This window comes from Rhincodon typus, chromosome 2 (assembly GCF_021869965.1).
Source record: "Rhincodon typus isolate 14 chromosome 2, sRhiTyp1.1, whole genome shotgun sequence".
NCBI lineage: Eukaryota > Metazoa > Chordata > Chondrichthyes > Orectolobiformes > Rhincodontidae > Rhincodon > Rhincodon typus.
Window position 1 is genome coordinate 81,530,766 of NC_063333.1, and position 26,422 is coordinate 81,557,187.

The window sequence follows — 26,422 nt, forward strand, 5'->3', positions numbered from 1 at the left end:
TTTGATCTTAGAAACTGACCTCATCCTCTTCTCTTTTGGAAAAACAATACCTCTCTGTGGGTTCTCCCAGCTGCCCCAGGACTTCCAGGAAAAAGAGAGCCAGCAGGTAGCTGTCCCATGTGGTGTTTTGATTCTTGTGCATGCTCAAGCCTCAGGAACCCATTCAGACCATGATCCCTGCTGGAGCCCCTTTAAATAGAAATTCTTCCATTGACAAGTGCAAGTTGTTACAATCTCTGCACTCAATGACTGATCAGAAAACTCGGAAGTGGGACATTAACGCCCGCTTCTCTTGTAATCAGGTTTTTGTTGTCAGCTGGTCAGATGAGACCAGGTTGGTGAAATAAAATTTCTTCCTGCTAACTGAAATAGCTGGGTACAGCTAATGTTATAGTCCAGCTAGCATAGACTATGAAATCCCAGCCCACCCCCTGGACTTAGATATTTTCTGATCATGTTATTACACATATCTGGAGCATGTGCCCCAGATTTATGAAAGAATTGATAAAGATGAACAAAAACCATAAAAGAACAACAGATCCTGGTAAGAGGGATAGTAGGAACTGCCGATGCTGGAGAATCTGATATAACAAGGCGTAGAGCTGGATGAACGCAGCAGGCCAAGCAGCATCAGAGGAGCAGGAGAGCTGATGTTTCGGGTCCAGACCCTTCTTCAGAAAGGGTCTAGACCCGAAATGTCAGCTTTCCTGCTCCTCTGATGCTGCTTGGCCTGCTGTGTTCATCCAGCTCTACACCTTGTTATAGCAGATCCTGGTAAACCTAGATATAGTAACTTCTCTTTTCTTTATTTCCGCCATCTTCTATACAAACCTGGGGGACTGAAGTTTCCTGTTTCTAACTCTCCTACTGGCTGAAATAAATGAGCAGAAGGCAACAAAATGTGAAGTGTCCAAGTAGAAGACTCCAAAGCAATGCTCCTTTGAAGGTGTCTGGGTGCTCAACAGTTAGGGCCATTCTGCACAGGGAACAAATAGGCCACATACATGCAATGTTCCCTTTAAGATGCATTCATGTAGGGTCACACAGCAGTCTTCAGGACTGGTGCAATTCAAAAAGACAGCAGTGCACAGCAAACAAAAATGGCAGAGAATATTGCTCCGATCCTAATATTTTCTCTTTTTCCGTTCACAGGATGAGGGGGGGGTCACTGGCTACGCAGCATTTATTGCCCAGAGGACAGTTCAGAGTCAACCACATTGCTGTGGGTCTGGAGTCACATGTAGGTCAGACCAGGTAATGTTATCTGGGTCTCTGTATTAACAGTCTTGCGGCAATACCACTAGGTCATCGCCCAGTGACAAATGACAAAATGATTCTGCAAAACGATGTGTAATTCAACTACCAAAATACCATACTCACAATCAAAACTCGTCCAATTGAATAATTTTCAGGTTCATCGACAACTAGTTTGGACCCATACCAAAATGCAAGAGCATAGGCACCATAACTGAAAAAGCGCTGAAGTCCTATAAAAATATTTGTGATGACGGCTTTCTTTATTCCAATATCTTTAGTATGCTTTAAGTTGGCTTCATATCTGAAACGATTAGAAATAAGGAATGACCACAAAAACTGTAAAGTGTTTTACAGTTCATTGTATTATTATTCACCAAAGAATAAAATGCAATTGTACATCTTTCTGACACAAATCATGTACGCAGTGATTGTAAACTATCTAAAGTTTCTTGTGCTGTTGGCAAGTTCGAACTGTTATGTAATATATCTTTAAAAATTGACAAACAATGATTCTATTTTCAGAACACATGTAGAATTTTCATTTATTTGCATTGTACAATGTCAGAGTTGCCATAGGTCAACTTAGAATGAAACTTACTTTGCTAGTGCTTTTTGTTGGCCATTAAGTGCAAAGACTGTTCTTATTCCCATTAGAATTTCTTCAGCCACTGCCCCTGCTTTAGCATAAGCTGTCAGTTCCTTACTGTTCAGTGTTGTCAACATCTGTTTCAGTGTAAGAGATGGTGATAAGTAATATATAAAATGGACAAAACTGCACTTATTTAAATTTGGAAGACAAAATTATTGTCAGTGCTTGGTAGGGCAAAACTTAAACTTTGCTAAAAGGAGACAATAGATCAAAGCTTTTCATCTTGCAATCAACAAAACTAGGATGCAAGGAACAGACTTGAGAAAAAATGCACCATTTTATATGTTATGAGAAGAGGGTATTGATTGGTTGAGTCATCAGTGGCCTGGTGGTGCAGCAAGAACAGTTAACTGTCAATCTTAATTCTCAGAGCAGGCAGGTTGATTCTGATTGTTCAGGGTTTTCCCATGTTGCTGGTGACACGGGTTCTAGCATTTATTAATGTACCACACTGTGAACCCGACTGATGATCTTAAAATAGTTTCCTGTGTAACTCTTACCACGGTTTGGATTATTCAATACATTATTTCCAACAATAGTATCATGTCTAAAAGTAGGTATATTTTTCTGGGGATTGTAAGCATGGGCTGGTTAAGCACGAGTGGCATGCTACCAGCTGCAGATGGCCAATTGGACATGTTGTTTGATAAAGTCTGCCAGTTGTTGGGACATACAGCCTACATTCCCATCATTCCCATCTGCACTGAAACATTTATCACATTATTATTTACTGTAGCCACACAAATGTTTGGTTTGACAGTGGCATCCCATTAGTGGAGAGAACCACTCAGTGGTTTATTGCATTGTAGCAATGTGAGACAGCTAGCTCCATGTGTTTTCCAAAACTTTGTGACATCTTCTCCTTCCAAGGTAATCTTAGGTAGAGTGGAAGGCAAACATTCCACTCTCGAGAGTTCAGTTATTGAAATTATTTAAGGGGAGTGGATGACTTCAATTTCAGCTGATTTCACAGTTAGTTTCTTGGAGTTGGGTAAGTTGACTGTTAAAATGAGTCAAAAAGAGCCAGGTAAGTGTCTTTACAGCATTTCCTGTTGGCCACAATGTGCAGGAATGTTGTCTCCAGCCCAAAACAAATTAAATCAACTTTGAGACCCATGATGAGCTTTGATATTTCTGCTCTTCACCTCAGTCTACATTTAAAAAGCATAACTTCAGTCTCTCCAGCTTCGATCTCCCATCTGTGATCCCCCCCTCACTACCCCACGTATAATTTCCCACCCCATTTTCACTTCTCTCAGCTCCATAGCTACAGTCTTCTCTTTCATGCTTTCTCCCCTGATGGGAAGTCAGTTTGTCACTCAAACTAACTGTCACAGAAGAAACCTGATAAAAAGTGTCAAAGAGATCCTGCTGCTATTACAGCAAGACTTTGGGGAAACACTTCTTTTTGGATCCATAATCCAGAAATCCACCTGTGCACCTGCCCTAACTCCCAACTCTTCCCTTACCTTCTCAATTTAGTCTCTTCATGGCCCTGAGAAAACATTGGCACCAATATTCAAGATACAGTTCAATCAAATTAATATAAAATTTGATCACTACATTTTGACTTTAGTCTACTGTTTTGTCAACATGGCTTAAGACTGTTTGACTTTGTTAGTTTCTGTTCTGAACAAATTAGAAATACTTCGTGTCAAATTTACAAAGCCCCCTAAGCCTCAACTTTGGCATTTCACTGAGAATATGTGCTGTTATTTTTTCCTTGTTATGTCCAGCAAAGGTGCTATATGAAATCTAAGATGTTCTGTATCTCACAGAATATATATTGTACTAAAGATCTATTTTAAAATTACATTTCAGAAACTTCTCAATAGCATGTATATTTGCACTATGTAACGTAATCTGGATATTATTTTATGCCACTTTTTTTTTACATTTGACATAACTTGGGCAGGTCAAGCTAATTACGACGTGCATTAGGTACTAATAATGAATTTCAATTTCATGCAATTTAGTTTAATAAAAAATGTTATTTTACCTGAAATAGCGTTGACAAATGTTGAACATAAAATGTGTTAAATACTCAATACCTATCTACTTTCCATTCCATAAAACCACAATAACCGTAAATATTGAAAATTAGGCATTTTATTGGCTTGTATAATTGAAGCTGCTGATAAAATTCATTGGATCAACTTCAAGTATTTTTCTAATCACATTTGAGTAATCTATCATGTTTGATTTGAATGTACTTGTGTTTTAAATTTCATATTTGCTGAAACTAATGTTTTTACCTCCTTTTTAGTTTTCTATGGACTTTCTCTCTGTTTATTTAATCCCTCTGCCACAAGCAACTTGAACATTTGTCATTTACATGTCTGGATGATCAGATGTGGGGGTACCTAAATTTGACTTTGGGTGAGAATGTAATATGGGTGATATGGATCAGCTGCCAATATTCAATCCTTATGATTTTCATTTCTATCAAAGTCAGTGAAAATAAAAATTGAGATTGATCAAGGTCAGAATTATCTCCATGAACTTCTATGTCACAAGTTTTATATTTAGCAATTTTCAGTATATTAGACATAGTAACTGCCTCTCAATGGTTAGTGTATCTGTTGATTCTTTCTCCTGTCTTTTCTGTTTCTGACTTTATTAAACTGTCTCTTTAAGTCTCAGTTTTTGATCTGATAAGGAATTAACACACCAAATTTCATAACGTGTCTTTTTTGCTTCATATATGTTGTTTGACCTATTCCTTTTTAAAACAATTACTGCAGTAGCTGTTACAAAATTGAAATTGGTGTAAATTTGTAAGTTATTGTTAAATACTTAATTCCCAATATTTTATTTCCAGTGTCTTTTGTCACAAATGACATTATTCTTTCTCACTGTTATTGAAGTAGATTCATTTCACACATCCATAACTATCATTATGCATATTACATTACTAGTTTGTTTATTAGCTTCTCTAAAATACAGTAACAGCCTTAATAGCATACTGGCTCCATTTTATTGGGATCAGGTATTAAACTTATTGAAAAGATATGTTATGCTTGTACCTTTGTCCATGCTGCTACTATGACCATGATAAGGGGACACACTGCCAATATGACTAGTGTAAGCTTCCATCCATAGACAAATCCAATGATAAATCCTGTCACAGAAGTGCTAGATAACTGTGTGAATATGCTGATCTTGTCTCCGAGACCCTCTTTGACAGAATTTATATCTCTGTTAGTGTAAAAGATACAGAGTTAATTACTGTCATCAGTATAATTATGTAACTTAAACAATGTCACATTAAATTAATATTATGAGTACAATTTTCTATGGTTATGTAAAATAGTTTTTCATAGTTTAAATGCTACCAAGAAACACCAATGTAGCAACTACAAAGGATCTGACAGGATCTTGTATGACAGTCTTTTTGAGTTATTTGTGACCTGTCAGCATAAGTTATTACATTCCGCTACCATACAGACATCAAACATATTTACCTATTTCCTTATCAACAAACATCAAAAGATCAGGTATACAACTTCCATGCTCTGACTGAAAGATCCACCTTTGTTACCTTCATATGTGACAGTAGTTTCAGAGAAAGAAGTGAAACATACATGCATTTTGTCATAAGTAACTTAAACAGCAATCGCAGGAAAATCTAAGTAACTGTTAAAAATACAGAAATAGACAAAAGTGATATAGAAAGAAATATGGCCATTATATAACTGTGGTAGAGTAATAAAGTTGCTTAAATATGCTGTTGGGCCAATTAAATATATGAATTAAGCTGCTTTTTTTACAATATTTGATAATCATAAAGAGCAGCTAGATTTTAAAGCTCAATTACTTACTCCAGCAGCCTTGTGTTTAGTTCACCTATTTGGACTGAGTCAAACCAAGCCATTTCTTGATGAAGAATTGCATGGAAAAATTTTTGCCTTATTCTTCCAGTCTGTCGTATGCCAGCCAATAAAAACATGGTGACATGTAAACTGCCTAAAATCAGGGCAGCGAACCCAAGACCCATAAAGTAGAGGGCAAACCTATAGTAATGAAGAATTTTGAGTAAAAACATTGCAGGAAGTTGACGTGTGAACTCTAGTTAAGGATAGTGACTGTAGTAAACTTATTTCAAGGTTCAATAATCTACTTACAGTGTCATGTCACCTTCCAAATCCAGTCCAGGTATTTTAAAACATGCATCTGTTGAGCTGTTGTTAAATGCTGTTAAGACCAAAGGATATATATGTATTAACATAGATGCTTAAAGCTATAGACAATTGTTAAAGGACAAATGCATTGTTGTATTCAGCACCAATCTATACATTTCATAAAAATTTTAGGTTTCTGTGATCTACTGTGGTGAAGTTAGCGTTAGGATTATTGACCTTGCATCCCTGGTAACAGAGGCGAAATATCAACCAAGTGCTTTGTTTTGTCAGTTTCCAATGGCTGTTGCTGGAATTCTTCTATTGAGGAGGTGATCATCTGTGAGGGTTTAACATTCACCAGTATTCGTTATTCAAGCTCACACATGAACACTGGCCATAAATTTCCCATCCCCAAAACACAGGCAATGGCGGGACAGTTGGAAAAATATAATAAGAATAGCAAAATGAGATTCTCGTTGTCCAGAAGAAAAAGATTAACTTTTCACCCAAGGTTCAAATGGTGAGGTGAGAATCTTCCTAGGGAGCATCAAGGGACTTATTTTCAGACATTAATATCTCATCATTACCTAATTGTGTCTCATTTAAATGCAGTTTGCTGTTTTCCCAGGCAGTGGAGATGGTGCCAATTCTCAACATGAAACTCTGAGCAGGCACTTAGTGGCTGCAACTTCCCTCCACCTTGGTCAGCATTCGCCAACATCTCAGGGAACACTTCATGGGCAGCAGCTGCTTGCCCCCTTCATCTGTGGAGGTTGGCATAAACAATGCACCAGCCTCATCACAGCATCATGGCACATTAGTGAGTCACTTATAAAACTGTTTAGCACTTCACTATTGTACTTTGTAGCTCACTGACACTTTTCATTGCAACGCTGCTGACAGGCCACTTTGTATGTCGGAACAGACATCCATCTGATGCATCAGAACAGGCTCCATCTCATGGCTTCTGTTCTGAGGAAGGATCACTCGACTCAAGATGTTAACTCTTGTTTCTCTCCTCAGATGCTGCCAGAACTGCTGAGCTTTTCCAGCAATTTCTGCTTTTCATTCTGATTTACAGCATCCACAATTCTTTCAGTTTTTATTTTGCTTCTCATAGCTGTTGGCTTGCTTTCTTAGCGCTCACTCCCTTTGCACTTACTTGGATGCTTATGGCATATCTGCCTTGCTTTTTAAGAACACAGGTAGCTAGGCAGCTTGTCATGTCTGGTGATTATGAACCATCAAAGGGAAATATGATCAGTCAGGAGGCTGATCTGTTGTCAGTCAGTAAAGGTGGAAAGGTGTATTGACTGAATGAGCATGAAAGGCGGAGGGCAGGAAAGGTTGGCAGATTGTGGGGGAGGTGGTGGTTGGAAGGGAGTTAGTGGGAATTTGGGGTGGTTGAGAAGCATTAGGATGCAGCAGCAGAGTTACAGTGTGTGTGAGGTAGCAGAGAGAAAAGTGTGGCACTTCTATTTGAGGAGCACAGAAGATCATTAACCGTCCAGCGGCATTGCTGAGCATTCCTGACTTGGGTGGCTACTTCAGACCAGCTGGCAGTGTTTGGCATAGCACACAGCTGGGATTTGAATGTGGCACCCACAGTGTGAATGCCAGAAGGACCCAGCACCAGTGAGTATTTTGTTGCTGCCGCTGAGCATAAGACAGTGCAAGAGCGGAGTCACGTTTGAGACAACAGCCTCTTCATATCAAGTCTCACCAGCAACTTTTCTCTACCACTATAAACCATACAGTCCCTTAAACTGAGTCAAGGAAGGAGGATAGTGGCAACAAACTACCCGAAGCACAAGCTGGTAATGGTTTGCATCATAGCATATACAATACAGTAGTAGCAGTGGGCATCATTGCTTAATACCACAAAATAACAATGGCACAAATTCCAATGAACCATGAGCAGAAAATTACAATGTATCGGTCTTCGGCACTTTCTGTGTTTGCTGCACAGACCAGTATCTATTCCCCTAACTATACTATCTCTATTACTACCACACTTTTCTTTTCTCCCTGTACTCAAACGGTGCTCTGTACCATCGAGCTGTGGTCAGTTTGTTCATCATTCCTGTCGTCTGTGTCCAATCCACACCAGGGGGAAGAATTTTATACCTATTGGACAAAGGCTCTGGCTGAAGCTTTTTCAAAGTTAAATCCTGGATCCCCATACTTACCTGACTCATGATCACACCTTTTTGTCCCTGTGATTAATCTAAGGTGTGTGCCTGCATCCTGAAACACAGAATCCTGGTAATTCCACCCCCTCCCTGATGAGTCACAGTGTCTGCAGCACATCAACTCGGAGCTGAAATTCCTTGAGCAGCCAATACTTGCTGAAGATTGCACCAGAGTCCACCGGCTCTTGAATATTACAACTGCAATACATCACCTGCCAGGCCCCTCTCTTCTATTTAACAACTTAATTTGATTGTAAAGTATTGTAAAAGTGTGTTTCTTAATTGTATTTTTCAGCTGTAATAATATCTCCTGATTAAAATCACTTGGCAAATCAAAAGAGACACAGAAGAAATACTGGTCAATCACCCAATTATTTTCCTATGATGTCATATTTTGATGAGTTTTTTCTGCTGTAATATATTTTTACTGATATATTTTATCCTGAAATAGAGAACCAAGTCCAAAGCTAGTAATAGTGACTGAATTCCTATAATGATTTAAAATTTCTTTGGATGAGGTTTTAGCTGAACAATATAATCAACTGGATTATACTGGTGGTGTAAAGATGGTAGAACCATTAACACTCTCAGCTAACATGCATCCTTAGTAATGTGAGATTGGAAGGAACTAGGTTCAGAAGTTACTGCATTAATTTTAAATGCGCTCAGAATGTTATTAATTTTACCGAACATTATAATACAGAAACAGCAAAGATAGGATCCAAGATAACAAGGTGTAGAGCTGGATGAACACAGCAGGCCAAGCAGCTACAGAGGAGCAGGAAAGCTGACGTTTCGGGCCGAGACCCTTCTTCAGAAATGGGGGAGGAGAAGGGGATTCTAAAATAAATAGGGAGAGAGGGGGAAGCGGATAGAAGATGGATAGAGGAGAAGATAAGTGGAGAGGAGACAGACGGGTCAAAGAGGCGGGGATGGAGCCAGTAAAGGTGAGTGTAGGTGTGGAGTTAGGGAGGGGATAGGTCAGTCCAGGAAGGACGGACAGGTCAAGGGGGCGGGATGAGGTTAGTAGGTAGGAGATGGGGGTGGGGCTTGAGGTGGGAGGAGGGGATAGGTGGGAGGAAGGACAGGTTAGAGAGGCAGGGTTAGGGATGCGGTTGGTGGAGGGGAGATTTTGAAGCTTGTGAAGTCCACATTGATACCATTGGGCTGCAGGGTTCCCAAGCGAAATATGAGGTGCTGTTCCTGCAACCTTCGGGTGGCATCGTTGTGGCACTGCAGGAGGCCCAGGATGGACATGTCATCCAAGGAGTGGGAGGGGGAGTTGAAATGATTCGCAACTGGAAGGTGCAGCTGTTTGTTGCGAACCGAGCGTAGGCGTTCCGCAAAGTGGTCCCCAAGCCTCTGCTTGGTTTCCCTGATGTAGAGGTGGCCACATCTGGAACAGCGGATACAGTATACCACATTAGCAGATGTGCAGATGAACATCTGCTTGATATGGAAGGTCTTCCTGGGGCCTGGGATGGGGGTGAGGGGGAGGTGTAGGGGCAGGTGTAGCACTTCCTGCGGTTGCAGGGAAAAGTGCCGGGGTGCGGGGCTGGTGGGGAGTGTGGAGCGGACAAGAGAGTCCCGGAGAGAGTGGTCCCTCCGGAAAGCAGATAAGGGTGGGGAGGGAAAAATGTCTTTGGTGGTGGGGTCGGATTGCAGATGGCGGAAGTGTCGGAGGATGATGCGTTGGATCCGGAGGTTGGTGGGGTGGTATGTGAGGATGAGGGGGATTCTGTTTTGGTTGTTATTTCGGGGAGGGGGTGTGAGGGATGAATTGCGGGAAATGCGGGCGACACGGTTGAGGGCGTTCTCGACCACTGATGGGAGGAGAATCAAGTTTGCTAAGTGAAAAGGTTCTCTGTTTACCAATTATCTTTGAGTGATAAAACTGCTTAAAAAAGTAATAATTTCATTTTTTTTTAGCTGAATGAAGCATCAAAGCATTTTCAGTACCTGCAGTAGAGATGTTAGGCATGATACCACTGCTGACAAAACTGTCCGTCATTTCTCCAAAAACAATGATCACGAGAGGCAAAGCAACTCCATGTACTATTGCACAGATCAGTCCTAGTAATATCAACAGGATGTCCAATCGATCTGCAAAGCGAAACTGTAAACAACAACATGCCTCATCAATAGATACATCACATTAAACTATGAAAGATATAAATACAGTGAACATATTATTCTGATTGTAATTTTGATAACAATTGGTAAATGCTGATGTATGTTCAGCTTCTGCTTGGATATTAACAAGGCCCTGCTTTACTTCTACCCGATCTCTCTTGATATTCCCAATACTGTTGCACTATTAGATTGTTTGGCCAATTCCCTCAGGTGAATATTGGGAAAACTAAAGTTACTGTATTCAGCCTGCTTAAAAGTTTGATGCCCGTGCTGCAGGTTTCTTCCGTTTCTCCAAACATTGTCGGAGGATGACTCCAGTTGTTCCCCCTTTAACATCCGATTTAGCCCCAAGTTTAGTTTATGACTACTTATCTTTCATATTTCACCCCCTTGCACCTGCACCAACATTCAATAAGATCATGGCTTATCTATGGTCTAATTCCATATGCCTGCCTTGTGCCCATAACTCTTGATACCCTTACTGAATAAAAAATTGTCTATCTCAGACTTAAAAGTTAATCATTGAATTAGTGACAACCACCATTTTGAGGAAGAGAGTTCCAAACCTCCATTACTCTTCATAGAAATGCTTCCTGACATCACTCTTGAATATCTCAACCCTAATTCTTAAACTATGCTCCCGGTTCCAGAGTCTTTGACCAGTGGAAATAGTTTATCTTTATCTATTTTGTCTTTACCTGTTAATATCCTGAAGACTTCAATTAGATCACCTCTTAACCTTCTAAATTTTAGAGAATAAAGACCTGATTTGTCTTATCACTCCTTAATACCTAATAACTGAAGTCCAGGTATCATGCTTGTAAAGTTCCCTCATGAGCTCCCTCCAAGGCTAAAACATCCTTCTTAAAGTGTGGTGCCCAGATCTGAACACAATACTTTAAGTAGGGTCTAACCAGGGTTTTGCATAATTGCAGCATAACATCTGCATTCCTGTACTCCAGCCTTTTAGATATGAAAGCTAGCATTCCATTAGCATTATTGAAATACTAAATCATCTCTGTAAAAGTCTCAGTCCTCAATAAACTTTAACTCATAGAAAGTTTTGCTGCCTATCATCCCACAGCAGGGCAAGAATTTTGACCACTGAAGCCCCTACCTCAGAAGTTAGCTTAGAGGTGAGGGGAGGAGATAAAATCAAGGGGGATGGTGGCCCTCTTCCCACTGTCCTCCCTACCACCAAGATTTAAATGTAGTAGGGATGGGACAGCTGCTTTTCGAGTTGCCATGGAGACCAAATGATTCATGTATTCAAGTGCAGGCCAGCAATATACAGTTCTTATTGCGTAAAGAAAAATAGGAAAAACAAACCAGTTCAAAAATTCCGACCGCCTTTGTTACCTCCTTTTCTTTATTCTCACTCTTTCCTCTACAGAAATCAAATAAAATCTAAGATTAGTTTGCAGTGAAAATAGCGAGAAAATCTGTTTGCCTCTGAATTGTAGAGGATTCCTTACTTTCCTTTCTGTGGATGACCAGCGTCTGCATTCCCATCCTCCTGGTAGCCTTGATTGTCATAGCCAACAGTTGAGGATCCTGTGGGAAATTTGTCAATATTTTGATCAAGACTTTTGTTTTTGTTGCTATTGAACTAAATGGCATAAAAACAATGGGCACATAAAACATACTTAGCCCTTTGTATCTACACTGTTTGTTTGAGTAATTAGTTTATTCTTTCACAAGTCCTTTCTCAATCTCCACCGCTGTACAGGTAGTTTTCTCTTAAGCCTATATTTTACTCAAGTTTGATAGTGCTGAATCTCCTTCAACACTGGGTCAGGCAATGGATGCAAGATGATTGTGACAAATGGCATGGAAAGGCAGAAAGAAGCCCCCACCTTCCCTTTGCTTTTTACTTGTCTAAACTCAATATTCTTTTCCTGCTAAAAACCATTTTTCACTCTCTACAATCGAAACCCTTCACAAAGTTCAACACTCTTATTACATCGTCCTTTCATCTTCTTTGCTGCCTGGCCGTGATGGAGGAAGAGCAATGCTCTGGGACAGCCAGCAGCCACAATGGGCCAATGTGGGATGAAAGGGACAGGTTTCCCCTCGCTTTATCTATTAACCCACACATGATCCCAGCCAAATGTCAGGCAGCCCATCACCCATTTAATTCCTTCGGGCCTATTATGGGTTCTTTTCCTCCGAAGATGAGACAGTGAGTGGCACAGCTGTTACTTTAGGTGCAGATGGGGATATGAACAAAGTGAGTGAGTACAAAACACACAGGGTTGGCTGCCTAATGTTCAGCTCCTCACCCCTTATGTTGGAGAGGATCTTGACTCAAAGCATGGACCCTGTCCAAGGTTCTGGGGCTGGTACTGGAGGCTGATTTTGGCTTATTTTACAGGCACTTAGTGGCAGACAGCTATCTTCCTAGACTTGACTGAGGACTATTGACAACCTTAACAAGCTTCCTGGTTTTGTGTTTCCACTAAAGGGTGAGATAATACAACAGTAATGTGAGCCTGTTACCTCTGACTGAGGGGGTAAAGTGCAAAAAGGCAAGGCAACACTGGTATGCTGTGAAATGACAGCATGTGAGGTTTTGGGGGTTGGGATGGGTGAAAGTGAGTGAGGGAAGATGTTATGGGCAAACAGTGAGAGTGATAGCACATGAGAATTAATGGGAAGTGGGTACAGTAACAGAGATAAGGTGAATGTGAAGTATCAGAGAAAGATGGTGGCACTTACACTGGTGGAGTGAAGAAGGTAATTGACCTTCTTTCTACATTTGCTGTTCGTCCACCCAGATAACTGAGACTGTACTGATCTGGGTGGCAACCTGAGACCAGGCTGACATAGTCTGGTGCTGTGGCCTCTTCTGTTGGTCCTGAAGGAAGATGGTGTCCTGGCTGTGCGTCACCCCAGCCAACAGCTGCTCCAGGACACTACCCACTGGGTGAGGTGCCAGATGTCCATTGTTTGTCATACCCGGGACAAATGCCAGGAAATGTGTAGGGCAGCTGCAGACTGACTGTGCTTGTTCAAATTCATGGAAGCCTTTCAAATGTCATGCCGGTGCTGGTGCCAGGGATGCTGTGATACCCAGCAGTGGCAGATCGTCCCAGGAATGGCGCATAGTTGCATGGAGCTGAGATTGGATGAGTGGGATGACAAAGGGGCAAGGTGGGTTAATGAGGTGAGAGTGACAAGAAATGATAGCTAATAAGGTGAATTTGGTAAGTTACAGTGAGAAAACCAGCTTGTCCTCATTAAGAAAAGACCTCTAAAAAACTCGACATAACCTGCACTCAGACAGAAAAAAGCAAGATTCATCCCCCCCGACCATCAAGGAGAATCATCTCCAAATCCCTAAATTCAGCAACTTTAAAATCTGTGCTGCTTTTTATGACTTAGCTGAAACATAGGAGGCTCTAACATCTTCTGACTCATGGTTCAATCCCTTGTTCTCTTTTTGTATATGTCTGATCACTCAGTAATTCTCAGCTGGATTGTTAGGATTGTGCCAACAGAATGAAAACATCCTCCAAATAGTCATAACTTGCCCAGGTCATCAATACAATTCAACATTCACACCAAAAAGTGTTTACAACAAATCCATTTATCCTGTTTGACCATTAGAAATAGGGACAGGAGTAGGCCATTCAGCCCATCAAATCTGCTCCACCATTCAATAGGATCATGGTTGATCCAACATGCCTCACATGCATTTTCTTGCCCTTTTCCCACAACCCTTGATTCCTTTAATGATCAAAAATCTATCTGAGCCTTTGATATACTCAAGGACTCTGTCCCCACAGCTCTCTGAAGTAAGAAGTTTCAAAGATAACAACTCTCTGAGAGGAGATACTCCTCCTTATCTCATTTTTAAGTTTTTCTCCCTCCCTTTATTCTGAGACTATACCCTCTGGTCCTAGACTCTCCCATGAGGGGAAACATCCTCTCAGCATTTACCCTGTCAAGCCCCTTCAGGGGCTTTCTATATGTTTCAATAAGTTTACCTCTTTTTCTTCTAAACTCTGGTGAGTACAGTATCATCCTGTTTAGCTGTTGCTCATAAGACAATGCTTCCATACCAGGGATCATCCTAGTGAGCCTTCTCTGAACTGCCTCCAATGAAATGATATCTTTCCTTAAATAAGGCGACAAAAGCTGCTCACAGTGCTCCAGATGTTGTCTCACCAGCACCTTGTACTGTTGCAGTAAGACTCCCCTACTCTTATATTGCTCTTGTTACATTGACAGTTTGATGTTAGAATTCTCACCTGCCTTGTGGGAGGTATGAGTTCAATTCCCAGCCAATGCTTGGCAGTCTTTTTCTTCCATTCTTTGGGAGGTCTTGTCTCACAAATGATTGAGTTTTTTGAGGAAGTGATGAAGGTGATTGATGAGGGTCAGGCAGTGGATGTTGTCTACATGGACTTTAGAAAGGCCTTTGACAAGGTCCTTCATGGTAGGCTGGCCCAGAAGATCAAATTACATGGAATCCATGGTGAGTTGACAAATTGGATACAAGATTGGCTTGGACATTAAAGACAGAGGGTAGTTTTGGAGGGGTGTTTTTTCTGACTGGGGGTTTGTGACCAGTGGTGTTCTGCAAGGATCAGTGCTGAGACTTCTGTTATTTGTAATATCTATAAATGACTTAGATGAAAATGTCAGTCGTCTGATTAATAAATTTGCAGATGACACAAAAATTGGTGGAATTTGTGGATAGAGAGGAAGGATATGAAAGGAGGCAGCAGGATATACATCTGGTGGAAAGTTGGATGAAGAATGGCAGATGGAGTTTAATCCAGACAAGTGTGACATAATGCATTTTGGGAGGCGAAATTCAAGAGGAAAGTATACAGCAAATGGCAGGACCCTTAGGAGCATTGATATACAAAGAGATCTTGGCTGGCTGAAAGTGGCAACTCAAGTGGATAAGTTGGTAAAGAAGGTATATGGCATGCTCACCTTCATCAGTCAGACTTTGAGTATAGAATTGACAAGTCATGTTGCAATTGTATAAAACTTTGGACAGGTCACATTTGCAGTTCTGGTCACCACACCATAGGAAAGATATGGAGGCTATTGGAGAGGATACAGAAGAGGTTTACCTGGATGTTACCCGGATTGGAGTGTATTAGCTATAAGAATAGGTTGGACAAACTTGTATTGTTTTCACTCGAGTGTCGGAGGCTGAGGGGCTGCCTAATAGAAGTTTATAAAATTATGAAGGATATGGAAAGGGTGGATAGTTGTGGTCTCTTTCTCAAGGTGGAAATGTCAAATATTAGGGGGCATAGGTTTAAAGTGAGAGGGGGAAAGCTTAAAGGAAATGCACAAGGCAAGTTTTTTTATGCAGAGGGCTGGAACATACTGTCTCAGGAGGCAGTAGAAGCATGTATGAATATGAGGCATTTAGACAGACACATGAACAGGCAGGGAATAGAAGCATACAGACCATGTGCAGGCAAATGGGATGAGTTTATATTGGCATCATGAACTGCACAAGCATGATGGGCCGAAGGACCTGTCCCTGCCCTGTACTGTTTTGTGTTCTATGTTCTAATCCCTGAAATAAGGCCAAACATTCCATTTGCATTCCTGATTACCTGCTGCACCAGTGTGCTAACTTTCTGCATTTTGCGTACAAATCCCCTCAAGGCTGATCGTGTTATAGATTTCTGCTGAACTAAGAAGAAATATTAAACTTTTCAACAGCAGCCAAATTGTGTTTTTTATAAATGATGACACTATTTTTTAATAAAATGTAGTCTGCAATATACAACTTAAGGTAATTGAACTTTATATTTTCTCCTGTGTGCATGAGTAACAGTAGATCCTAGGTGTGTTGGCATGGTAAGCAAAGGGGGAAAGGGTAGAATTTTGGAATGGCCCTTAAATCTCTTCATAGCCCACAACAAAGACAGCTTTTACAATGCGTGGAGCTGCTAATCAAACAATGAGTGTAGAATGTCCCCACTGTGTCAAATGGTAGGTTGTAAATGCTGTAATTGAGTTATAGAGATCTGCGTCACAGAAAAAGGCACTTCCCTTTGATCCAGTATGTCCACACCAGTCACAAACATCCACTTAACTGTTTCTAGTCAAATTAGGTGATTGCTCTCCAACTGTGTCTGCTCTGCATATTCCCCATGCAGTAGTTCATGAAAAATAAAGTTTTCCTCAGTATTTTTGAAATGTGGACGTAGAGAGGAATCTGCGCATTTGTCCTTTTTGTGCCCAGACACAGGTAAATTTAATCTCTCCTTGTGATCCTAACTTTCTCCACATATAGTTAAGGAAGGCACTACATTATCATTGAACACGTCCTATAAACAATGTCCTTGCTGTTTGCACATGATAAGTATTAACTCAAACAAGATCCTTAGAAATGAGACAGCTCCTTCGAAATAGAGAAGAAGGGCCTAGACCCGAAACACCAGCTTTTCTGCTCCTCTGATGCTGCTTGGCCTGCTGTGTTCATCCAGCTCTACACCTTGTTATCTCAGATTCTCCAGCATTTCCAGTTCCTACTATCTCTCTAACTAATCTGACACTTCTATTTTGTGTCACCTCACGAGATAAATTACAATCCAAGGAAGGCAATTTGTTTATCATATTCTCCCAATTCTGGTCTCAAATCTGCCTTGGCTTTTACATTTCACAATATCTCATAGCAAATAGTTAGAAAAGCAAATAGATTGTTATTGTTTTTTACAAGGGGATTGAATACAAAATGGGTGACTATGCTTCAGCTATATAAGGCGTGGCTGAGACATCTGGATTCCTGTGGACCATGTTGGTCCCTGTATTTTAAAAAAACATATATGTATTGAAAGCAATTCAGAGAAGATTTATTAGGCTAATACCTGGAATGGATCGGTTGTCATATGACGAAAGGTTGCCAGTTTAGACTCATAGCTATCTAGTGGAGTTCAAAAGTGTAAGAGGTGATTTAATTGAAACACATAGGATTCTGAGGGGTTTTGATGAATGGATACAAAAAGAATATTTATACTTGTGGAGGTTCTAAACTAGGGATCATTGTTTAAAAGTAAGGGGCCATCCATTTAGATGGCGATAAGGAGAATTATTTTCTTAGAGAAGATCGTAAGTCTTTGGAACTCTACTCTTTGAAAGACAATGGAAGCAGAGTCTTTCAATCTTTTTAAGGAAGAAATAGATAAATTCTTGATAAACAAGTGGGTGAAAGATTATTTTGAGCGGGATGCAGTAATCAGATCAGCTGTAATCTTAGTGAATGAAGTAGCAGGCTTGAGGGGTCAAGTGTCCTACCCCTACTCTCAATTTGTACATGTCTATGGCCTCAAAAATAATTCAACAAGCACTAATTGCACAAACTACACTTTTAGCAGAAACTTAAGAACACAGTCAGTTATGTTTTATCACAGTGTTCCCTAAAGCAATCAGAATTAACAACTTTAAATATTTCATCATTTCTACAATTACAAATTATTTATAAGTCAAAAAAAAATTTTAATCATATGTTTACTAACCAAATTCTAACCTCTGTTACATAAATATGCACAACTAAGGTATCTCACAACCCTCAATTCCACATCATTTTGCTGACCAATCTATTTTCTTTCACCTTACTAAACATCTTTCCAAAGCCCTATCAATGCTCAGTCCAAAACTAGAGGGCATAGGTTTAGATGAGAGGGGAAAGATTTAAAACAGATCTAAAGGGTAACGTTTTCATGCAGAGGGAGGTCCATGTATAGAATGAACTGCCAGAGGAAGTGGTGGAAGCTGCTACAATTGCAACATTCAAAAGGCATCTGGATGGGTACATGAATAGGAAGGGTTTAGAGGGATATGGGCCAAATGCTGGCAAATGGGACTAGATTTATTCAGGATATCTAATCGGCATGGACAAGTTGGACCAAAGGGTCTGTTTCCGTCCTGTACGGCTCTATGATTGAATAACTCTACATCAGGTTTCTTCATTATTTCATAGAAGAATCAAATCAAGTTTGCCTGTCATAGTTTGTCTTTACTGAATTCATATTAGTTGTCATTTATTAACTGTTATACTTCTAAATGGAAATCAATTTGGCCCATTCTTGACATTTCCCAGCACTGATATTAAGCCTATCTATCCATTTCAACTTGTGTGAACTTGGTGTCGCATTTAGATAAGTCCACAATGCCAGACAATTGTCTCAAATGACACATCTGCGATGTCTTTAAAACATTCAGGTAATCTGCATGAATGATGATGCATAACAGATTAATACTGCAGCACAAATGGTTTTGAGGAATCTTCATTACATAGTGATAAATTACTCATCTACTCACAGATAAATGATTAGTGCAACACGAGAAATAAAGGCTAGAAAAAACAGATTGGATCCATATATACTGGAAGAGGAATGATACAGAACAATGCATTTAATTAAATTTATTTCCTACAAAAGATGGTAGCACCTGTGATCACGCTGGGAAACTGGTAAACTAACAGTCCTTCTCTCCAACACATGCCCCCTTTTACAAATAAAATGAGCAGTTAACCATAACATACCATCATTTTAAAAACCAAAAATCAAGTTGTATACACAAAAGCCCACTTGCCAATTAGTTAACTCCTTGTAGGTCATAACGTTAACGTTCAGCACAAACATAGATTACCAATTGATAATCACTTGAAAATCTCAAACAAAAAAATTCTTTCCATATTTCAAACTCAGTTTCATATTCAGCTGAGCTTCAGAATTCTTCTTTCTCTTTAATAGTGATGTAAATGTATTCATGTTTAAAATGAGCAGACTAGTTTTGACTGCATTGTTTATAATATTTCTTCAGATCTTGTGAAAGACGTTGTGCAGTACTTGAAAAACATACAGAATAAAGGCTTACCACAGGCAGCAACATCTTGCACGTGGTTTGCTTTGAACTCTTGAACCATGATTCCTTGGATTCCCACTTCCCTTGAAAACTATTGAAAGTAAAGAAAGCAAAAAGCAGTCAGACTGTTGTGTGAAACAAACTTACAAGAAGCAAAATTTGATCTAAATACTGGACGAGACATTTCGTGGATCCTATTTCCTGAAAACGAAGGTGGCATCTGTGCTGACACTAGGAAACTGTGAAGAATTAGAAACCTTGCTTTGCTACCAGATTAGGATTTTTTTTTGTATTCATTTATTTATGCATGATTTATGGCTTTCACTGGTTTGGCTAACATTTACTGCCCATGCTTAGTTGCTCTTGAGAAGAATAGTTGTTGGTCTGGATTTTGGATTCATTGGTGAATGAATGGCACCAGGTTTCAATTACACTTGAATTTGTCAATTTGTTTGTTATAGGTTTTGAACTGAAAGTCATGGTGTAGATAAGGCCAATAAATATGACATCCTCTACAGAGCATCTGGGAGCTGTATGAACAGAATAAATAACTATGCTCACTATTCCTCTAGGTCCAAGTGTGAACGCTTCCAATTAGGCTCCTTAATCCATTCCATCCCTGCTCTCCCTTCACCACTATAATAGTCCCAATCAAAGTAAGGTATGAAATCTTTAATGTGACTTTAGTGAAATATCCTTCCTTCTCAACTCGACCACAGCTTTCAACATGGTTTACCACATACACCTCCTTCAATATCTCTCCACTGCTATCCAGCTGGAGCTAGGGGGAGTACATTTGCCTGGTCTGTTCTTATCGATCCAGTGTCAGGGGGAAATCCATTTCAATAGCTTCAGACCAAGCTGGCATTTCCTCTTCCACTGTCCATAAAAGTGAGCTCATCCAAACTCTGCTGCCCCTATCCTAACTCACACTGAGTCCCGTTTATCTGTTATCCTGTGCTTGTTTACCTTGTTTGTGACAATATCACAATTTTAAAACATTTTTTTTTAAAGTGTCTCATTGCCCTTACCCTTCCCTATTTCTATGGCCTCTTGCGGTCCTACAACCCTTTAACTGGTCTGCACTCATCTAGTTCTGGCTTCTTACACATCCCTGATTTTAACTGCACCACTGGGGTTCATCACTTTCAGTTATTCAGGACCTCAACTTTACAGTTCTTTCCACTAACCTGTTTACCTCTCTATCTCCCTCTCGTCCTTTAAGTCATTCCTTAAAACCGATCCTTCAGACCAATGTTTTGTGAACTTGCCCTAATATCCCATTGTGTGACTTGGAGTTTAGCAAGTCTTCTTATTGTATTACCTCCTTAATGAATCAGATTGAAGAATCATTAGTGAGTAATGTAGAGCGTGAGGTTGTTTGACTGTACTTAAGACATATCACAAAATTAGAGGGATATTTGCATTGAAATAAACAAGTCCTTATTTCTGAGATAGAAGGAACTGCAGATGCTGGAGAATCTGAGATAACAAGGTGTAGAGGTGAATGAACACAGCAGGCCAAGCAGCATCAGAGGAGCAGAAAGGCTGACGTTTCGGGCCTAGACCCTTCTTCAGAAATGGGGGAGGGGAAGGGGATTCTGAAATAAATAGGGAGAGAGGGGGAGGTGGATAGAAGATGGATAGAAGAGAAGATAGGTGGAGAGGAAACAGATAACCTTGTTATCTCAAGTCCTTATTTCTGGGGAGTTTAGATCCTATCCCTGAAGTAAGTACAGGAACTTCACACCACTCAGCAAATTTGCAAAGCCATGTACAGCTTTGGGGTGACCAGAGTATCTCTGCAATCAACTTCCTCATTTTAAAATGCCAGTTTCACTCAAATAATGCGGAGATCTAGATCCCACTAATAATCTAGCCGCTCTTCATTTTAGTATCTCTCTTCTCACTGTGGGATTTTCATTGTAAATAACAAACTTTTTACAGCTTTGAATAAGATTGGCTCTTTTTAAACAATGTTATATGGAAATAAAATGTAAACCAATGCATTTGTTTACCTTGATTTGCCAGTCTTAAAAATGCTCTTCATGAATTCTCTGTGTCTGACTCCTCAAAGGTGTAGACGCTTGCTTTTCATTGATGCATTTAAATACAAATGGATATAACTTGGGCCTGAGGCACAGATATCAAATTGCACCTCCTATGTATGATATAATACCCACATGACTTCCAAATCAGTGATAGGTGAAGGTTGTCCCTGTTTGACCACTTATATCGTACAAAAAATTATTATTGATTTTTTTAAAATCACAGCTATGTGTTATTAATCAACAAAGCCTTAGTTGGTTCCAAGTGGAAAGTATTTATTCAAATTTATCTGATCTGATTTAACGTCAAGAAAAGTGAGCTTTCAGGCATTTGATGTGGGCAAATAGGAAATCAAACATTTAGGAGACAGAATTGTGTGTCACATTTGTGTACGTAATAAGGCTTAAGTTTTCAACATGTATCGGACCTATGTTTAGTGATGAAAACCTTAAATTGTATGCTCTATTGTTAAAAATCTTACAGTTGGCATTTAGTTGTCTCAAATATCATATCTGATCTTTAACAAAGAGAAAAGGGGTGAGCAAAGGTTGTAGCTGGGTCACATTTTTCAATTGGGATCTACTGAGATATGGCATTAGAATGAGCAAAACTAAGGTACTGATTGGCTAGAAGAAGCACAGACAGGAAAAGATATCATAAGTCCTGGGTTACAGCAGGAACTGCCGATGCTGGAGTCTGAGATAACAAGGTGTAGAGCTGGATGAACACAGCAGGCCAGGCAGCATCAGAGGAGCAGGAAGGCTGACGTTTCGGGTCTGGACCCTTCTTCAGAAATTTCTGAATGGATGGTCCAGAGCTGAAACGTCAGCTTTCCCGCTCCCCTGATGCTGCCTGGCCTGCTGTGTTCATCCAGCTCTACACCTTGTTATATCATAGGTCCTGGTGTTTCTCCTGTTTCCATGCCCTTTGTTGCACATCACCACCATGTTCTCCCCCTCCTCTACTTTTAACCATCCCATTCTCAGCTTTTGGATACCCAGAATTAGGAACCATCATCATGGTGGCGCTAAAATGTTTTGTATAGGTTTGGAAAAAACATATTGGCTTTTGTACTCGTGTGACTATTCATAAAGTTCAGGTTTCAGTGTACACTTATACATTTTACAACTACAGCTTGATCAGACAACTACACATAACTAGCTGGTTGCGAGTTACACAATAGTTTTGTTCCTTTTAGCTTGGCAATATCCAGACAGCAATAGCACCTAAAAGACTTAAAATCTCACAACAAGCAGGTAAACTAATAATTCTATGTACAAATGAGAATATGTTGAACTAACAGTGATGTAGCTATGCAAAACCCTGAAAAGACCCCATCTGAGTATTGTCAACAGATCTGGGAGTACATCATAGGTTCACAAGAACGATACCTCGACTTCTGTGGTTGTTATGAAGAGAGATTATACAAATTAAGCCCATTTTCTCTGGAATTTAGCAGTTTAAGGAGTGATCTGATCAAAGTTTTCAAGATATCAACAGGAAAAGATAGGATATATAAACAATTTCCACAGGTTGGAGATTCTGGAACTAGAGGGCATAAGTCTGAGAATTAGAACTAGATTATTTAGATGAGACATCAGGAAGCACATCTACACACAAGGAGTGGTAAAGATTTGGAACTCTCTTCCACAAATGGTAGTGGATACAGAATTGACTGTGAAGTTTTAAATCTGAGATAGATTTTTTTTGTAAGCAAAGGAATTAAAAGATATGAGCCAGAGGCATGTATATGCAATTATGCCACAAATCAGTCATGATTTCATTAAATGGCGGAACTGACTCAAGAGTTTGAATGGCCTACTCCTGTAGTTAAGTTCTTACGTACTCTATTGTTGTATTTCTTCTGGTTTCATTTTCAAGTTTAAAAATGGCAAAAAATCTTCCAGAAAATTAGCATCATTTATTCACCCTTAATAATGTGCTAAACCACACAAATGGGGTTTGATAACAGAAAAAAATGCACTTTGCATCTAAACGATAAGTAATTTCTTATTTTAAGTGGAAGCTAACCACAATTAAAAATGCTTAGCATGGAGCAAATAATAAGAGTAAAATACTGTAGATGCTGAAAACAGGGCACAACATTTCTCTCAGGGCTACTTCTTTGATTTTCAAGAGGCCTGGGTGGGGTATTTGGATTCACACAGAAGCAGAATTAGAAGAGTTCAATAAAATCCTCAATAGTCATCACGTGTTCAACTTAAAGTCGAAACAAAGAAGGAAAGCATTTTTTTAAGATGTACCACAGTATTTACATTGGCACAAGACAACAGTCATATGTTAGCAACAAAACATTTGTTTTAAAAAAAACTGATGCAATCTTCTACATATAAAAAAGCTAACACCTGAAAAATAATTTTCACACTCTGGTAAATTCACAGCTAATGCATTTCCATTGCATATGTACAAATCGGAACATTTTAACCAGGCAGTCACTGCTCTTTTTACTGCAGAACTCAATCACAGGTTTAAATTTAAAACAGTCGCTGCATTCATTACAGTTGCATTTTCCCCAGTTATGAGGTCCTGAAGTTAGGAAGCCTTAAGCTCAAGATTCCACATTCAATGATTTAATTACTTCCTCGTTCTCAGTCAGCTGATTGTTCCTTTTATTGAAAACAAAAAATACTGGAAATCACAGCAGATCAGGCAACATCCGTGGAGAGAGCCTAATGTTTCGATTCTAGATAACTTAGAACATAGAACATAGAACAGTACAGCACAGTACACGCCCTTCGGCCCACGATGTTGTGCCGAACTTTTACCCTAATCCTAAGGTCTATCTAACCTCCACCCCTACCTTATACTATCATCTATATACCTATCTAATAGCCGCTTAAATGCCCCTAATGAGGCCAACTCCACTACCCTCTCCGGCAATGCATTCCACGCCCCTACCACTCTCTGAGTAAAGAACCTACCTCTGACGTCTCCCCTATATCTACCTCCACTCACTTTAAAAATATGCCCCCTCGTAATAGCTACCTCCAACCTAGGAAAAAGTCTCTGGCTGTCTACTCTATCTATACCTCTGATCATATCATACACCTCTATCAAGTCACCTCTCATCCTTCGTCATTCTAAAGAGAAAAGTCCTAGCTCTCTCAACCTTTCCTCGTAAGACCTTCCCTCTATTCCAGGCAACATCCTGGTAAATCTCCTCTGCACCTTTTCCAACACTTCCACATCTTTCCTGTAATGAGGCGACCAGAACTGGACACAATACTCCAGATGTGGCCGAACCAGGCTTTTGTATAGCTGGAGCATAACTTCACGGCTCTTGAACTCAATCCCTGTATTAATGAAAGCTAACACACCATACACCTTCTTAACAACTGTATCAACCTGGGTGGCAGCTTTCAGGAAACTGTGGACATGAACCCCAAGATCCCTCTGCTTCTCCACACTGCCAAGAATCTTTCAGTTAACCCTGTATTCTGCTTCCAAGTTTTTCCTTCCAAAATGAATCACCTCACACTTTTCAGGGTTAAACTCCATCTGCCACTTCTCAGCCCAGCTCTGCATCCTATCAATGTCCCTTTGTAACCTAGAACAGCCGTCCGCACTGTCCACAACACGACCAACCATCATGTCGTCTGCGAACTTACTAATCCACCCTTCCACTCCTTCATCCAAGTCATTTACAAAAATCACAAACAGAAGAGGACCCAGAACAGATCCTTGTGGTGCACCACTCGTAACTGAGCACCATGTTGAATATTTTCCGTCCACTACCACCTTTGTCTTCTAAGGATCAGCCAATTCTGAATCTAATCTGCCACATTTCTCCCTATCCCATGCCTCCTTACCTTCTGCATGAGCCTACCATGAGGAACCTTATCAAACGCCTTACTTAAATCCATATATACCACATCCACTGCTCTACCTTCACCCATGTGTTTTGTCACCTCTTCAGAGAATTCAATAAGGTTTGTGAGGCATGATCTATCCCTCACAAATCCATGCTGACTATCACAAATCAAACTGTGCCCTTCCAAGTGATCATAAATCCTATCTCTCAGTGCCCTTTCCAATAATTTGGCCACCACTGAAATAAGACTAACTGGCCTGTAATATCCGGGGTTATCCCTATTCCCTTTTTTGAACAAGGGAATGACGTTTGCCTCTCTCCAATCTTCTGGCACTATACCTGTGGACAGTGAGGACGAAAAGATCATCTCCAAAGGCCCTGTGATCTCTTCCCTCACTTCCCATATAATCCTTGGATAAATCCCATCCAGCCCGGGGGACTTATCTATCTTCAACTTCCTCAAAATTCCTAGTACATCTTTCTTACTAACATCGACCTCCTCTAGCCTACCAGCCTGTTTCACACTGTCCTCCTCTACAACTAGGTCCCTCTCAGTTGTGAATACCGAAGAAAAGTATTCATTAAGGACCTCTCCTATCTCTTTAGGCTCCATGCACAAATTCCCTTTACAATTCTTGATCGGCCCTACCCTTTTTCTGGTCATTCTCTTTTTCATAAGGTCAATAACAGGCACTGAGGCTCTGAAACTAAGAAGCAGTGGTCTGCTAGGTACAGCTGGGGGATCGAGCCCATGATCTTTGGTTTACAAGAGCAACATTATCCCACTTGGCCACCGCGCCCCAAAGTTGATGAGAAGTATGGAGGGTACAGCATTTATGTAACAGCGGTGGGGTGGAGTGCTGGGGAGAAAGGGTATTGAAAGTGCAGATTAAGTGATTGGAATGTGAGAATGACAGAACAATGGTGTGTTTAACTGTTAAACTGGAAAGAACAGACAGTCCCACTGGAGTTAAGACATGGTAACAGAGAATGCAACAAGTAAAGCAAAAAGAAATAGAAGAAGTGAGAACACAATTTGAAGGTGTTGAACTATGTATTAAGCCCACAATTAGTCTTCACGATGAGCCTTCTTTCTCCCACAGTACTTCACTATTGCATAAATGCTGCTTCCTCCACACTTCATGTCAGCTCTGATGAAGAATCATCTAGACTTAAAACATTAGCTTGCTCTGTCTGCAGTAATGCTGTCTGACCTGCTGTGATTTCCAGCATTTTTTGTTTTCAGCACAGATTCCAGCATCTGCATAATTTGCTCCTACACTGTTCCCTTTATTGATAGGTTTAAAGCTGTTTACTATTCCTTGCAGTCTACCTCTCCAAC

At 40.2% G+C, this 26,422-nt stretch overlaps 1 protein-coding gene across 1 annotated transcript in view; it reads right to left on the minus strand.

The window, feature by feature from the left end:
• LOC109915228 (ATP-dependent translocase ABCB1-like) overlaps positions 1-19,260 on the minus strand; it is a 91,958-nt gene extending 72,698 nt beyond the window's left edge. Inside the window, exons 1-9 of the mRNA XM_048611749.1 lie at positions 19,212-19,260; positions 11,828-11,906; positions 11,682-11,739; positions 10,179-10,335; positions 6,031-6,100; positions 5,728-5,919; positions 4,933-5,104; positions 1,856-1,980; positions 1,381-1,558 (exon numbers count right to left, since the gene is read on the minus strand). Coding sequence (XP_048467706.1) covers positions 1,381-1,558; positions 1,856-1,980; positions 4,933-5,104; positions 5,728-5,919; positions 6,031-6,100; positions 10,179-10,335; positions 11,682-11,739; positions 11,828-11,906; positions 19,212-19,260 — 1,080 coding nt within the window. The remainder of the gene's footprint in view (positions 1-1,380; positions 1,559-1,855; positions 1,981-4,932; positions 5,105-5,727; positions 5,920-6,030; positions 6,101-10,178; positions 10,336-11,681; positions 11,740-11,827; positions 11,907-19,211) is intronic.
• Positions 19,261-26,422: the final 7,162 nt, after the last annotated feature.